This window comes from Nyctibius grandis, chromosome 4 (assembly GCF_013368605.1).
Source record: "Nyctibius grandis isolate bNycGra1 chromosome 4, bNycGra1.pri, whole genome shotgun sequence".
NCBI lineage: Eukaryota > Metazoa > Chordata > Aves > Nyctibiiformes > Nyctibiidae > Nyctibius > Nyctibius grandis.
Genome location: NC_090661.1, coordinates 31,483,891 through 31,496,315, shown reverse-complemented (window position 1 = coordinate 31,496,315; position 12,425 = coordinate 31,483,891). Strand labels below are relative to the sequence as shown.

The window sequence follows — 12,425 nt, the reverse complement described above, 5'->3', positions numbered from 1 at the left end:
CTGGGGATAAAGAGCCAGGCTTCTTTTCTGAGACTGTAAAAGGTGTGTGTCCCTGGATAGGTGGCATGCAGAGGTATAGGACTTGTCCCTGAAGTCCTCCAAACAAGTTCTCCAGCCAGCTAGCAGCTACGCCCTCCTATAAACACATCCCTGTTCCTCAAAACCGTGCATGCCCCTGCACCTCTGCTCCTCTCAGTGCATTTTCTCTCTTCTCCGGTCTGCCAGTCCTTTCCTCACTCCTGTATTTTTATCAGATCCACCAGACCTGACACTGGCTGAGTTTCTGAGTCAGGCCTGGTGAAGGTGGAGGACGGGTATGAGAGCTGCTGTCCCTCAGCTGATGATGTGCAGTAACACTCCCTCCTCTGTAAAACAGGAGCTCATTGCTCCTGCCTGTGCCGTTTATTTCCATGCATATTGCTGCCTCAGCATTACTAGCCTTGGACAGCAGTACTAAAATCACAACAGCCAGTAAGCAAGGTACTCTTGAAACACTGGTGACCTGCTGTTTGCTGTGTGTCAGTGCGGGGCTTCTCTAAACACAGCTGCGTGGTGCATTTTTGATGCCTGTGTACATTTATATCTCCAGGAGAGGAAACCGTTCAAACTGTACATGCTCAGTGCTGCCAGCCAGGCATTTAGAAGGCATCTTATGTTCTAAGGGCTTAGAAAGTAAAGGTGGTCTCTACTCAGTCCCTAAAGCACAGGAGAATTTTCCTCTTTTAAAAGAAGTACATGCATTTGTGGTGGTACTTTGTCTGAGTGGTGCAGCAGCATAAAATGCAACTTTGAGGCATGACAACCTAGTCTGTAAAGTCTTTTTTTTTGTCTTTTTTTTTTTTTTTTCCTCTTGTGAGATGCGAGGTGTGAATACTGAGATGATTTCAGGGTTCCAGAGTAAAAGCACTATTTGGGGAAGGCACCAAGTGTCATGTTTTTACAAACTGATTTCTAAGTGATTCATTCGTGGATTCTCAAAAGTGACTGTTTCATGTACTCTCAGAGGTCACTCTAGTAGATGAATGGATGAAACTCAGCTGGCAAGCTCATCTGAAGTAATTCAAACTGTCCTCAAGTTCATGCTCTCTGTAAGAGACCTTGGTAATTCATGGAGAAGTAGGCTGGATTCCAGGAAACATCACTGTGAATTTAAAAGGGCATTGAAAATGTCACAAACCAGTTACTAGTATAGAAGTTTTGTCACAGCTCCACACCATAAAAATGGAGCACAAGGTCTTCAGGCAAAGACACAAGCAACACAAGAACCTAATCTTTTTATCTTCCCTTGAATTCTTTACCTTGAGCTGATTTTAATCAGGAGCAAATAACATGAGGTTCCAGGTATTTTCTGCCATTACTCTCAATGTATTCTGCAGTATTGATATTTTTTTTCAAAATCATTCTCCATGCCTTCTTTGGTGTAGAGATCAGGAGAAATGATATGACTAGACCAAAATCATGCAGTGAGCTCCAGATCTCCCAGACCCTATCCACCGTGCCTTATTGTCTCTTCTACAGCATAAACAACTACTCTGCTAACTGTCATCCCAGAAGATGATTTTAATGATGATTCGTTGTTTTAGGCAACCTAAAAATGGTGCTCTGCCCTAATGTTAGGGATCACAGCCTGGAAATGCGAGTGGAAACCAGGTGTTTCCTTGTAATTGTTGGGTCCCTTTCTGCAGTGCTCTGCCAGCTGTGGGGAAGGGGTCCAGACCCGGATTGTCACCTGCAGGACACAGCAGGGCTCTCAGGCTCAGGACTTCGCTTGCCTAATGGAGCCAAAGCCATTAGCCACCCAGCCCTGCCTCAAAGAGAACTGCATCCAGGAAATTGGCTGGCATGTTGGAGACTGGGGCCTGGTGAGCATCACTCTTTCATGGCTCAGAAATAACTGATTATATTGCTGTGCTCCTTGCAAACACGCTTTGATCTGTGCAGTCTGCACATTGACTGAGGCTAGGAGCATGTACTTCTTCATTACCAGTCCCTTGACTCAGCTGCGTTGTAACTGGCACTAGTAATGCTCCAGTTAATCTGCTGCCTGCTTTGTATGCAGCTGCTACAAAAATAAATCCTTCTGAGGGGGGGGATTATAGTTTCAGTGACAGTGGCAAAATGCAGCCAATAAGCTGAAACAATCCACTCTTGCTGCTTATCCCCAATTCTTCGCTCCATCGCTGTGAGTAGCACAACAGCTCTCTGGCTGAGTATGGCTCCAGGCTTCAGGACTGGTCATTGCATTTGGTGATATGGGTTAAAGTGCATTTTTGTTATTGTCCAGATAAACTGTGCTTCAGCTGGATTAGGCTTGTCTTTGTGGAAGGAGCCAGACTGTGTTCAACCTGGGAAAAGTGCTAGGGGGAGGAGATGGGGGTAGATTCAGATGACTTCCAAACACACATTTTCCCTTCTGTGCTAGGAGACCAGCTTGTTCTGAGTTAAAACATGGTACATCTGGTTCTTCATGAGATGTGGGCTAAGTTTTAATAACAGCTAAAAAAGTTGCATACCTTTAATCTGATCTTTCCTGGCCCCTGGATTTCTGACATCAGAAGGGCTCCTGCCTGCACCTGAATAAGAGAGAGAAATACTTGTAGAGCTTGCCATGAGCAGGTGGGTTATGCAGATACCTCATCCTCTCCCCTCCCCTGAGCTGCTGCTCGTTGTTCCCTCTTCATCCACAGCTTCCAGTGAGAGGAACTCCAGTTAGCTGCTTAGAAGAAAGCCACCAGTTTGCTTTCCTGTTGTAAACTGAACTCTTAAATGCATAGTTCAAAACTGACTGTCTCACAGCTGGTGGATCCCCACAGTATTGCGATGCCTTCAGGCCAGGCTGAAATAATTCACTCCAGCTCCCTGCCACACACCACTGTGGGTAACAGCAGCTCATCTGGATGTTACAGGCCGAGCATGGCTCGGAGCCTAATGCTTCAGGGCTGGGTGCAACATTTGGTAAAATGGTTTCAAGTACGGTTTTCTAATTGTTCAGATGAATCCAGCTGAAGTATTGTTTGCTTTGTCATGATGAAGGAAGCTGTGCTCAGCCTGCAGCTAATCATGCAGCTGTTCCACACTTCTGGTCTGTGGGGTTTCTGCATTCAGCCTCTGCTGCCTGCTCACTTGCCTTGTCTCTGTGCCCAAGTGTTCGAAGAGCTGCAATTCAGGCATCCGGACGCGCCAAGTCATCTGCGCTGACGGCGACTCCAAATTCTACAGTCCTGAGACATGCAAAGCCATCCAGCCACAGAAACCAGCCACCCTGGGTAGCTGCAATGTGCAGCCCTGCTACCTGCCACAGCGTGAGTGGTATTGCTGCATACCTAGCTCTTCCTAAGATGCTTTTGTTTAGGAGTAGAAATTCCCAGCTTTGCACACCAGCTTATGTTCTCAGCTTCTTGCCTGCCTGTCTCCATCCTGTGTGTTTGTTTTGTGCACATAACCGTGGCATCTTCAGAAACCCAGTACCTGGGCTGTTTGAAATGTATGTAAGAGGCTTGGGAACAACATTCTGAATTCAGTATTCTGCGATGGCTCTGTCCCAGTGTGTGCTGCAGACTGACCCCAGGACTCCCAGTCAAGAAGGATGGCAACCTGGGCAGGCTCAGTAGCTAAAAACTATAGCCAGCTCTCATCCCTTTGTGAACCAGCTATAAAGGAGGCACAAGTGCTCAGAAGATTTTGCTTGCTGTCTGTGTCTAGTCTTCACGCCAGAGCTGAAATGTTGACTTTTGCCTCCCTACCCATCTCGGGCCACTATCCTGACAATCCAGTCGAATCCAATTGCTGCTCAGCAGCTGTTCCAGGAGAAGAGAAACATTTTCATGTCTTTAGTCTCCTGTTGGCTCCTGGATGTATTTGCAATTGTTAGAACATAGGGCTGGACTAACTGCAATTATTTTGTGTATGTCTGTGTTTGCAGAAGTCCCCAGTATGCAGGACACTATGGGATACGATGTTACTCGCCAGTCCTTGCTGACACGTTACAACCCAAACAGCCCTGCCACAGGTTTGGAAGAATTTTGTTAGTTTGGGTTTTTGGTAATGGTGGACTTGAAACAGGGTGTGGTAAGGGAAGGGTTACTTCTTTTCTTCATTTCTCTTGTTCCTTTCACGGACTTCTAGAAATCTGTGGAGCCAGAGACAAAGTGTAGATTTTTTTACACAATAGTGAGCAGTATCTGAATCTGTTCATGCAGAACAGACTGTACAGTATATAGATCCGAGGCTCTGGCAGCATGAGTTAAGTGCTGGCTGAGAGAAATGCTGCCCAAAGCAGATCATAGGAAGAAGAAAGGATCATGTGAGGGGACTACACTAACGTGGCAGCTGGTTTCTCATGGGACAACAGGAATAATGGTCAGGGCAGCAAGCAAAAGAACCTCAGGACAACCAAATCCGGAAGAGTAAGCCAGAAGACACACATTCAGGTGAAATCCTGATACGGAAAAGCCTGCCTTGTAGCCTTGGGCAGGTGAAAGAGAGCAGAGATGAGGAAAACTGACCAGATTTTAATGATCACCTGCATGTTTTAAGGAGCTCTCTCCCCAGATTCTGATGATGAAAGGATGCTCCCGGGGAGCTCCACGATCCGTAGTACCTCTGGGAATCACCACATCCCACCCACCAAGGACCGTGGCATCAACTTGTTGCCTGTTCGCTGGGAATCCCAGTCACGCTCATCGGGTTCCCATCAGCTCAGCTTCTCTCAGGACCCCACTGCAGGGACTGGCTCTCAGGACTGTCATCGAAGCCCACACGGCTGCTGCCCAGATGGGCATACTCCAGCTTCAGGCCCTTTGGGGAGAGGTTGCCCCATCAGCACTTGTCACCGAAACAGGTAGCTGGAAGTAGGTAGGCCTGACCAGGGAGGCATTGCCTTTCCTGGGGGCTTACTGAAATTTACAGCCTGTGCCTGTTGAGCCGGGCAGGTCAGGTATTGCTGCAGCCCTTCTGCCTTCTGCCTGTAGGTATGGATGCTGTCCTGATGGAGTATTGGCTGCTCAGGGTCCAAACAACATGGGATGCCCACATTACCATGATGTTCAAGCAAGCAGAAATAAGCCCACTGCAGATGCTCCAACAGTAGGTGTACAAACCCTTTGTGTTTTAGCCATCCACCAGATAGGAAGATTCAGATTTGACTCAGATTGTGGCTTTCTGTTGTGCTTCATCTCTGCCAGTAATGCTGGAGACTGATACTCCATGCATGGCATCAAGCCCTTTGGCCCACTTCGCTCCTGTTCAGTCTGGGGTATCCACCTGTGATCCTCTGTAAGCAGGGCACAGAGCAGGTGGTTGGGAGATGTCTAAGAAGTAGAAGACCATCCTATGTAGAACTGATTGAATAATCCTGAGTAATCAAATTACTGTCAGTCAGAAACTTGCCATCCAGTTTCTAGGAGAAAAAATGGGAAAACCATGGCCACTCTTCATTGCCTTTGTTTGTCAACTCTGCAGCTTAATTGAGGGCAAAATAGTCAGGGAAGTAATTCCTCTCATAGCTTGGGGTGCTTGATGAGGCCAGCTGAAAAAACTGGCCTGCTGCTGGGCTAGTTAGGTCTGTCTTGCAGAGAAGTGCAGCCCTGGCTCCATGGCTGACAGCCAGGTTTCCCACCCCTTCCAAGCATGAAAGCCTCTAGGAGGCAAACAAAAAAATAGTCGTTCCTCTAACAGCTGGCCTTCTGCAGCCGACAGCTTGGACACGGTGCCTTGCATGTGCTACTGTCCTCATGTATGCATGATAACTTTTGGCTTTCAATTCCTGTCTCTAAGGCAAGCCAAGCCTTGTTCCAGAAGCACCCCTCAGGCGAGTGCCGCAGTTCCATGTACGGCTGCTGTTTTGACAATGTCGCTTCAGCTTCAGGTCCTCAAGGGGAAGGATGTCTCAAAAGGCCCAACTACCGTAAGTGATACTTTGGCTTCTTGGTTTAGAAATGTAGGAAGAATCCTGCAGAATAGAGTAGCATATGGCAACTTCCTGTGTAGAGGCTCTGCTCTCTGTAAAGTGTAGTAAATTATCTCTTTGAAAAGAAATTCTGCCTGGTGGCCAGGGCTGGGGGAAGCTTGGAGGGAGCGTAGGAAAGCAGCCACATGGTTCAGTTTTGTCTGCTACCGCAGATATTCTTGTTGCCCTCTGCTGATAGTTGGACAGAAGTATGTTTGCATGATCTCTGTCAGACTGTAGGACTTCTAGGGAGCTGTTTGCCTCTGAGGAGTCACCCTGATACAGCCTGGAGTGCTCCAAACTAGTTACCTGGGTTTGGGAGAAGTAGGGCCTCTCTGAGGAATCGGGGCCATGCTCAGCCTTCTGACAGCCCATGGACAGGCATGGAATGAGAGCTACAGCTAAGGATGGAGGTGTTGCTCAGGGCTGCATGGATGCTTTCAGGCAGCAGAGTTCAATGCAGTGCCTGCTGTTCTATGAGGGCACTAGAGCTGCTGGGCAAAAGCATCTCTGCTCCTTTAGTTCCCAGCTGTATCCTCTGCAGGCACATTGCTGCTGCATTGCCTTGCCCTTTTGCTGCAGCACAGAGATTTCTTGGTGGCCAGTCCCGTGGGGCTGCCTTGGGGAAGGGGAAAGCTCTCTGGATCCTTTCTGCTCAACCACAGCTTGGCAAAGGACCCCTCAGTATAGAGTGTTTGTCAGCCTGTGGCTGTGATACCTGTGACTCGGAGCACAGGGCTCCATTTGTAGACATGTTGGACTATGCTCCTCTTTATATCAGTGTGTGGAGGGATATTCTGTAACACATGAGGCTTCACAACTGGGTCTAATCCACATGCTTTGTGGGCTGGAAATGTGCAAGCGGCAGCCACATGCCCCTTGCAGGAGAGGAAGCCTCAGAGCCAACCTTGCAGCTGCACAATTCCCTGAGAAAGGCCATAAAGAATCTGTCTAGTATCTAGATTCAGAAATGTCTCTGAGGTTGGTTTTCTTTCCACCAGTGGCAAAACTGGGGGAGAAAGAAACATGTGAGCAGCTGCCCAGTTTCAAAGTGGAGCTGGGTGCAAAACCCAGGTGTCCTACTTTCATACCTGCCCTCTGCCCACAAGGCCCATCAGATCATCTAGGTAGGAGGCTTCAAGCACCCAGACCTTTGTGCTTCTTGACCCTCACATCTCCCTCTGTTCTGCTCTGTTTGGTAGCGTATCCTGTCACATGCCTGCTGCCCAGTGCCCACGGCCCCTGCACAAACTGGACCACTCGCTGGTACTTTGTGACTATCGTTGGCAAGTGCAACCGGTTTTGGTACGGCGGCTGTCATGGCAATAAAAACAGCTTTGCCTCGGAGGAGGAGTGCATGAGAGCGTGCCACAACCCTGTGGGGGTCAGTGCCCTGGAGCACCAGCCCTCTTCTGGCACAGGAGCCCTGCAACGCCAGCACACTGACTCCGGCTCTCGTACAGGGGATGCTCGGGGTCAGCAGCAGCTGCCCCCGAGGGAGTCTGCAAGTCACAACCAAGAAGGAAGAGCCTATGGGGCTTCACACACCACACAAGACAGCCACAGACAGGACAGCTGGAGAAGTGAGGTGCTGCCAGCATCCTTGCTAAGGACTGGTGTGCTGGAGAGCCAGCGCTGGGGCACCCAGCAAAGCAGATCGGACAGCCTGAGCCAGCTGCACTTGTGGGAAACAGCAGTGCCTGGGCCCTCAGGGAGGCTGAGTAGCAGGGGCCAGCAGGTGCTGCCCCAGGAAGGCAAGCAGTGGCATAAGGCTTTCGGAGCAGATGTTTCCATGACAGAGGGATTTGGGCACCAGGCATCTGCAGACTTGTTTCCAGCACGGGCTCTGCACAGGTGATGATTTTCTTTTTCCCCCGCCCTGTTCTGCCAGCTCATTGTGAAACGTCAGTGCGGCTTCCTCTGGAGTGAAAGAGTTTCCCCAGTCAGAACCAGCTAACTGGGAATACCGTGCCATGGACTGGCTATACATGTGGCCCTTTGGTAAATCAAATTATTCAGGCCCTGGAGTTATCTGCTGTCTCTTTCTTTACACTCTACCTGCTCTCTGACAGCACTGGAAGCATGGTGTGTGAAAAGACTGCAGGATCCTGCGGTTGTTGTCCAGGAGGCATTCTTACACTGTAAATGAGAATCCATAGGTGTTTTTCTTGTTCTGACCAACAAATTTAGCTGACTGTCTGGCTTCAGAGCCTTTATCTCAGCACTGCATGGTGCAGCAGTGGGTTGTTCTAGGGAAGGCTTTTAAGATGCAGAGTTTGGGTCAGGATCCAGAGAGTGTCACCCTGAAAATCAGGAGTGCATAGAGCTAGATCTAAATGTGTTTGCACTGGATCTGTGTCTGTCTGCTAAGCTGAACCTAGTTCCTTCAGAAGAGAGGGATTGTAGGACTCTCTCTCTTCCTGGAGATACTGTAGCATTCAGTCTGCCCAGAGCAGCCTTTGCCATGTAGGAGAGGGCTCCCCACGTGTTGCCTTGTGGGTCTGCTCAGCGCTGAGTGGGCAGCCGGTCCTGCTCTGTCTTGTGGTTGTGACTCATCCAGACTCACATTAGAGGACCCAGAGGAGAGGCAGGCAGCTGAGGTGCCAAGGGAATCGATTTCTCTTTCAGAGCCATTTTGGAGGAAGCCAAGGCCTCTCTTGTGACAGCAGCAGTGGGACAAAACATCCAGCTGGTCTGCAAGACAGGCACGTCCCCCTTCTCCAGAGTGGAGTGGATGAAGGATGGCCGACCAGTCTCCTCTGACAGGTGAGCTCAGCTCCCTTCATTGTAGAGCAGATGTGCTCCTTGCTGGGCAGAATGCCAAATATGCTTGCCTGCTTTTTTGTAATCTTATTACATTGTTAACATTCTAAAAAAAAAAACCCAAAACACTAAAACCCAAAAGGATGAATAAATAAACGAGCCCATGTATTGACCTGGTCTGTGCACAGCAGAAACAGATGCAGCCTGCAATAGTACTGAGGCATTGGCTCGTGTTATGGGGCACAACAAGTGCTGTCTCATAACAAGGCACTGGTGGAAGCTGACATGTGGGTAGTGGTACAGAAAAACGTTGTCTCTGTTGGGATTCATCTTGGGGCAGCACTCAGTAGTCCAGGGTGAAGCTTACAGCCACATAACTCAGAGTTCCTCTGTCTGGAAGTTTCTGGCACTCCCATCTAAAATATAATTTTTTTTAAAAACTACTTGTAAAGCCTGTTTTTCCTGGGAGCTCCATTTCCAGCAACGGTTTGGAGCCAGACAGTGACTTTGTTATGAAACTCACAGTTAAGAAAAGCCCAGTTCTGCTTTTCTGTTTGCAGATGACTGCTGGGGCTCAAGCTCCTGCCTGGAAGGGCACTTTGCCTCCTTGTGGGAGAGGGCTGCTGAAAGCAGTTCCCTGTTTTCCCATCTCAGTTTCCTCTCTGTTCCTGACCTCCTTTCTGCCACAGTTATTTCCCCTGCCTGTGACCCCTCTGTGGTCAACAGTATTTTGTTTTTTTCTAAGCCGGGGAGGGCACTACATGGTGATGGTTTATGTAACATCAGCACGAAGGGCTACTCTGCCTCGGCCACTTGCTGTCAGTGGCCAGGCAGAGGCAGTTCAGCCTTGCTCCTGTTGCAGGCACACGTACCAGTCCGACAGCTCCTTAGTGATCAGCCACGTCAAGCCAGAGGACGCCGGGACTTACACATGCCTCATTTCTGATGGGAGGACAGAGAGCCGACGGATTCAGTTACGGATCATAGGTGACTTATCTTCCACTTAAGACCACAGAGGTAGCTCAGGGCTCCTCATTAATGGTTATTGACAACAGGAGGATAAAGCCAGCTGCAGGAGCAAAATTCCCCCGCTGCGACACCGTGCTAGCAGCGTTGCCTTCAATCCATGGCACTGGTGTCCCAAGATCTAGTCAAAGCAGTCGGTCTCCTCTGCTGTAGGGGTGCCAAGAGGGAGTGTGGAGGCAGCAGGGCTTCTTTGGGTGCTGCTTCATGATAAAGCGTTAACCTAAAAGTGCTTCCTTCCCTGCAGTGCCACCGCATAACTGGGGCTGTGGCTTGCCTGTAACCTGCCCCATTTCCAGCACAGCAAGCATGTCTTCCTCCCTGAGAGCCATCAGCTGCCCCCTGATCCCAGAAAGGAGGCTCCAGGAGTGGGATTTTCTGCAGTTTCTTGGGTCCTCCATCTCACACTATAATGTGACCAGTCTGCCATAACTGTTTGTGCTGGTGCATTTATGTTTTGTGTGTTGCCCAAACAGGTTCTGTGGGGTAACAAATGATTCCCTGTTTTGAAAACTGTGCCTTATTTAAGAAACAAAAACAAAAAAATATGAAAGACTAGTCTCAGAAGATGGGCCAGCAAGGCACCCTGTAGCCTTCAATCTCTGAAGTGTGCTTTGTCACAGCAATGGCACACGGGGCAGAAGGCAGTGTGGCCTAAGGGATGCTGCAACATGTTCACTGACAGAGGAGAGAAAGGAGTCTAAAATTGCTTGCCTGCAGGTCTGTGACTCTCATTAGTAGACAGTGCAGGCTTACTGCACTAGTCAGCCAGAAAACAGATGGCTGAAGGGCTCTTTGGCTCCAGTTCAGCAAGCTCTCCCAAGCTCATAGAAACCCTACGCAAGAGGTCACAGTAAGAAGGGTCCTTTTATTCACATATGGCATTTTATTTTGAATAGAGTACCAGAGCACTGTTCTGGCAGAGGGTGAGAGAGGTCAGGTCCTTCACAAGGAAAATCAGCAGCATCAAGAGCTATCCAGAGGCGGGAAGGTTGTACAGGCAGCCGGTTCTTCTGTGCATCAGCAATTCACATACAGGTAAGTTCACGTACAGCAACAGTTTGTCCACCGTGCCCAGCTGATGAACCATATGGCATCCCTTCATGTAGAAAGGCTGAAGCTTGGAAAGGTCCTGGGTCATCTGTTCTGGGGCACAGTTGGGAAGCAAGCAGTACTGAACTGCTGACAACAGGAACGGGCAAAGATCCCAGTCGCAACCTGTCTTCTGTCCTTCCCGAGGGTCTCTTGAAAGAAGCATATTCTGAGCAAAGACCTGCAGGGAGTCTGACAGTAAAGGAGCTAGGCTCAAACAAAAGTAGAAATATTAGGGGCAGCATCCTTAGCTGTTCAAGTTAGTGTAGGCAGAAGGAGAAACCTGTTCTGGGAAGAAGCAAAGCAAATAGGAACTGCTTAACCAGCACAAAATATACGTATGTATATTTTAAAAAGCTCCAGTTACTTTAGCTCCCACCCATTTATTTTAAATATTTTGTGAACAAACCAGTTTGACTCAAAACTATCTCCTCACATACTGGGTGGCATATTTCATAGCTTCTTGCATGTTTCTTTGGTGCTTCTAGGCCCCACAGAAATAAAAGGGTACAAATTATTTTTGCCTTAAATGCAGCATGTTGGGGCTCTAGATTAAATGGGACCATGATCTGATCCCTCCCTTCTTTTGAGTTTACAACCTAAAACCCAGCCAATTTGCTGAACTCCCCAGTAACCTCCTTAGCTGCTTCTGCCTAAAAGCAGAAAGAAGTGATTCATTGAATTAAGAGTATTGGATGAAGGCTCTTTGTTTTTGTTTTTTTGAGATCAAGAATTCAGGTCAGACTATGGGGGTGGGGGAGATGACGTTTTTCTGGGAACATCATGGTTTAGTTCCCTTCTAAAATGGTGTTTAGCTGTAGTTATAAGAGAGCAAAGAGCATGAGGAGATGAGTGGTGTGAGAGCCTGACCTCAACCTTTCTGCTGCATGAAGCGGATGGCCAGCTCCTAGGCCTTGTGTGCAGTCAGATGATTGCAATGGGCTCTTCACACCCCAAAAAATACCTGCTCATTTTTGTGTGCCAGGCAAGCACCCTGGGGGAAAGTTGCTTGATGCCCCGTTCAGGACTTCGTACCATTTGCTATGTGCTCATGTTAACACTTCCTAAGGTGTTACCCAGAGGGATGCTATAAGAAACAGGGTCGCTGTCTCTGAAGGGTTAAGCAGGCTGACAGGACTGCAGCACCAAGGTGTGCTGAAGTGGAGCAGGATTTGATGGAGGCTGCTCTTTTCTGAATGTTTGAGTGAGTGTTGGTAATGGCAAGTATCAGAGCTCTAACGGCAGTGCAGAGACTGTCCTTTCCCATTGGAGGCAAAAAATAAGGCTTGTGATTTAAAAAAGCCTTGTGTTGAAGGTCAAATGCTGAACGAGGAGGTTTCTGCATTTTTTTTTTGTGCTTGTGGACTTTGCAGATTGAGAATGGATAAGAGCGAGCCCTCAGTAGTGGAGGCCAATGTTGGGGAGCGAGTCAGACTGCCCTGCACAGTGGAAGCATCACCGGCTCTCACCATTGAGTGGCAGAAAGACGGGCAGCCCCTCTCCTCTCCCAGGTGAGCTTCCAGGCGGCTCCACCATACCCGCAGGCGGGTTCGTGTGGAGGAGAGCCTCCTCCTTGCCTTGCCTGTCTCCTCCCTGAGAC

At 48.9% G+C, this 12,425-nt stretch overlaps 1 protein-coding gene across 5 annotated transcripts in view; it reads left to right on the top strand.

Annotated features, from left to right (window-relative positions):
• The window catches only part of PAPLN (papilin, proteoglycan like sulfated glycoprotein), a 63,532-nt gene that overhangs the window by 34,996 nt on the left and 16,111 nt on the right, over window positions 1–12,425 (top strand). For 3 of the 5 annotated variants that reach the window (XR_011047982.1, XM_068398503.1, XM_068398507.1), the window contains exons 13-23: window positions 1,686–1,862; window positions 3,146–3,302; window positions 3,923–4,009; window positions 4,537–4,840; window positions 4,971–5,085; window positions 5,776–5,905; window positions 7,150–7,801; window positions 8,576–8,713; window positions 9,573–9,697; window positions 10,633–10,771; window positions 12,199–12,336. Coding sequence is in view for 4 of the 5 variants with exons in the window: in XM_068398503.1 (XP_068254604.1) it covers window positions 1,686–1,862; window positions 3,146–3,302; window positions 3,923–4,009; window positions 4,537–4,840; window positions 4,971–5,085; window positions 5,776–5,905; window positions 7,150–7,801; window positions 8,576–8,713; window positions 9,573–9,697; window positions 10,633–10,771; window positions 12,199–12,336 (2,162 nt within the window). In the remaining variant the exon portion in view is untranslated. The remainder of the gene's footprint in view (window positions 1–1,685; window positions 1,863–3,145; window positions 3,303–3,922; window positions 4,010–4,536; window positions 4,841–4,970; window positions 5,086–5,775; window positions 5,906–7,149; window positions 7,802–8,575; window positions 8,714–9,572; window positions 9,698–10,632; window positions 10,772–12,198; window positions 12,337–12,425) is intronic. The other 2 variants (XM_068398504.1, XM_068398505.1) reach the window with 2 other exon arrangements.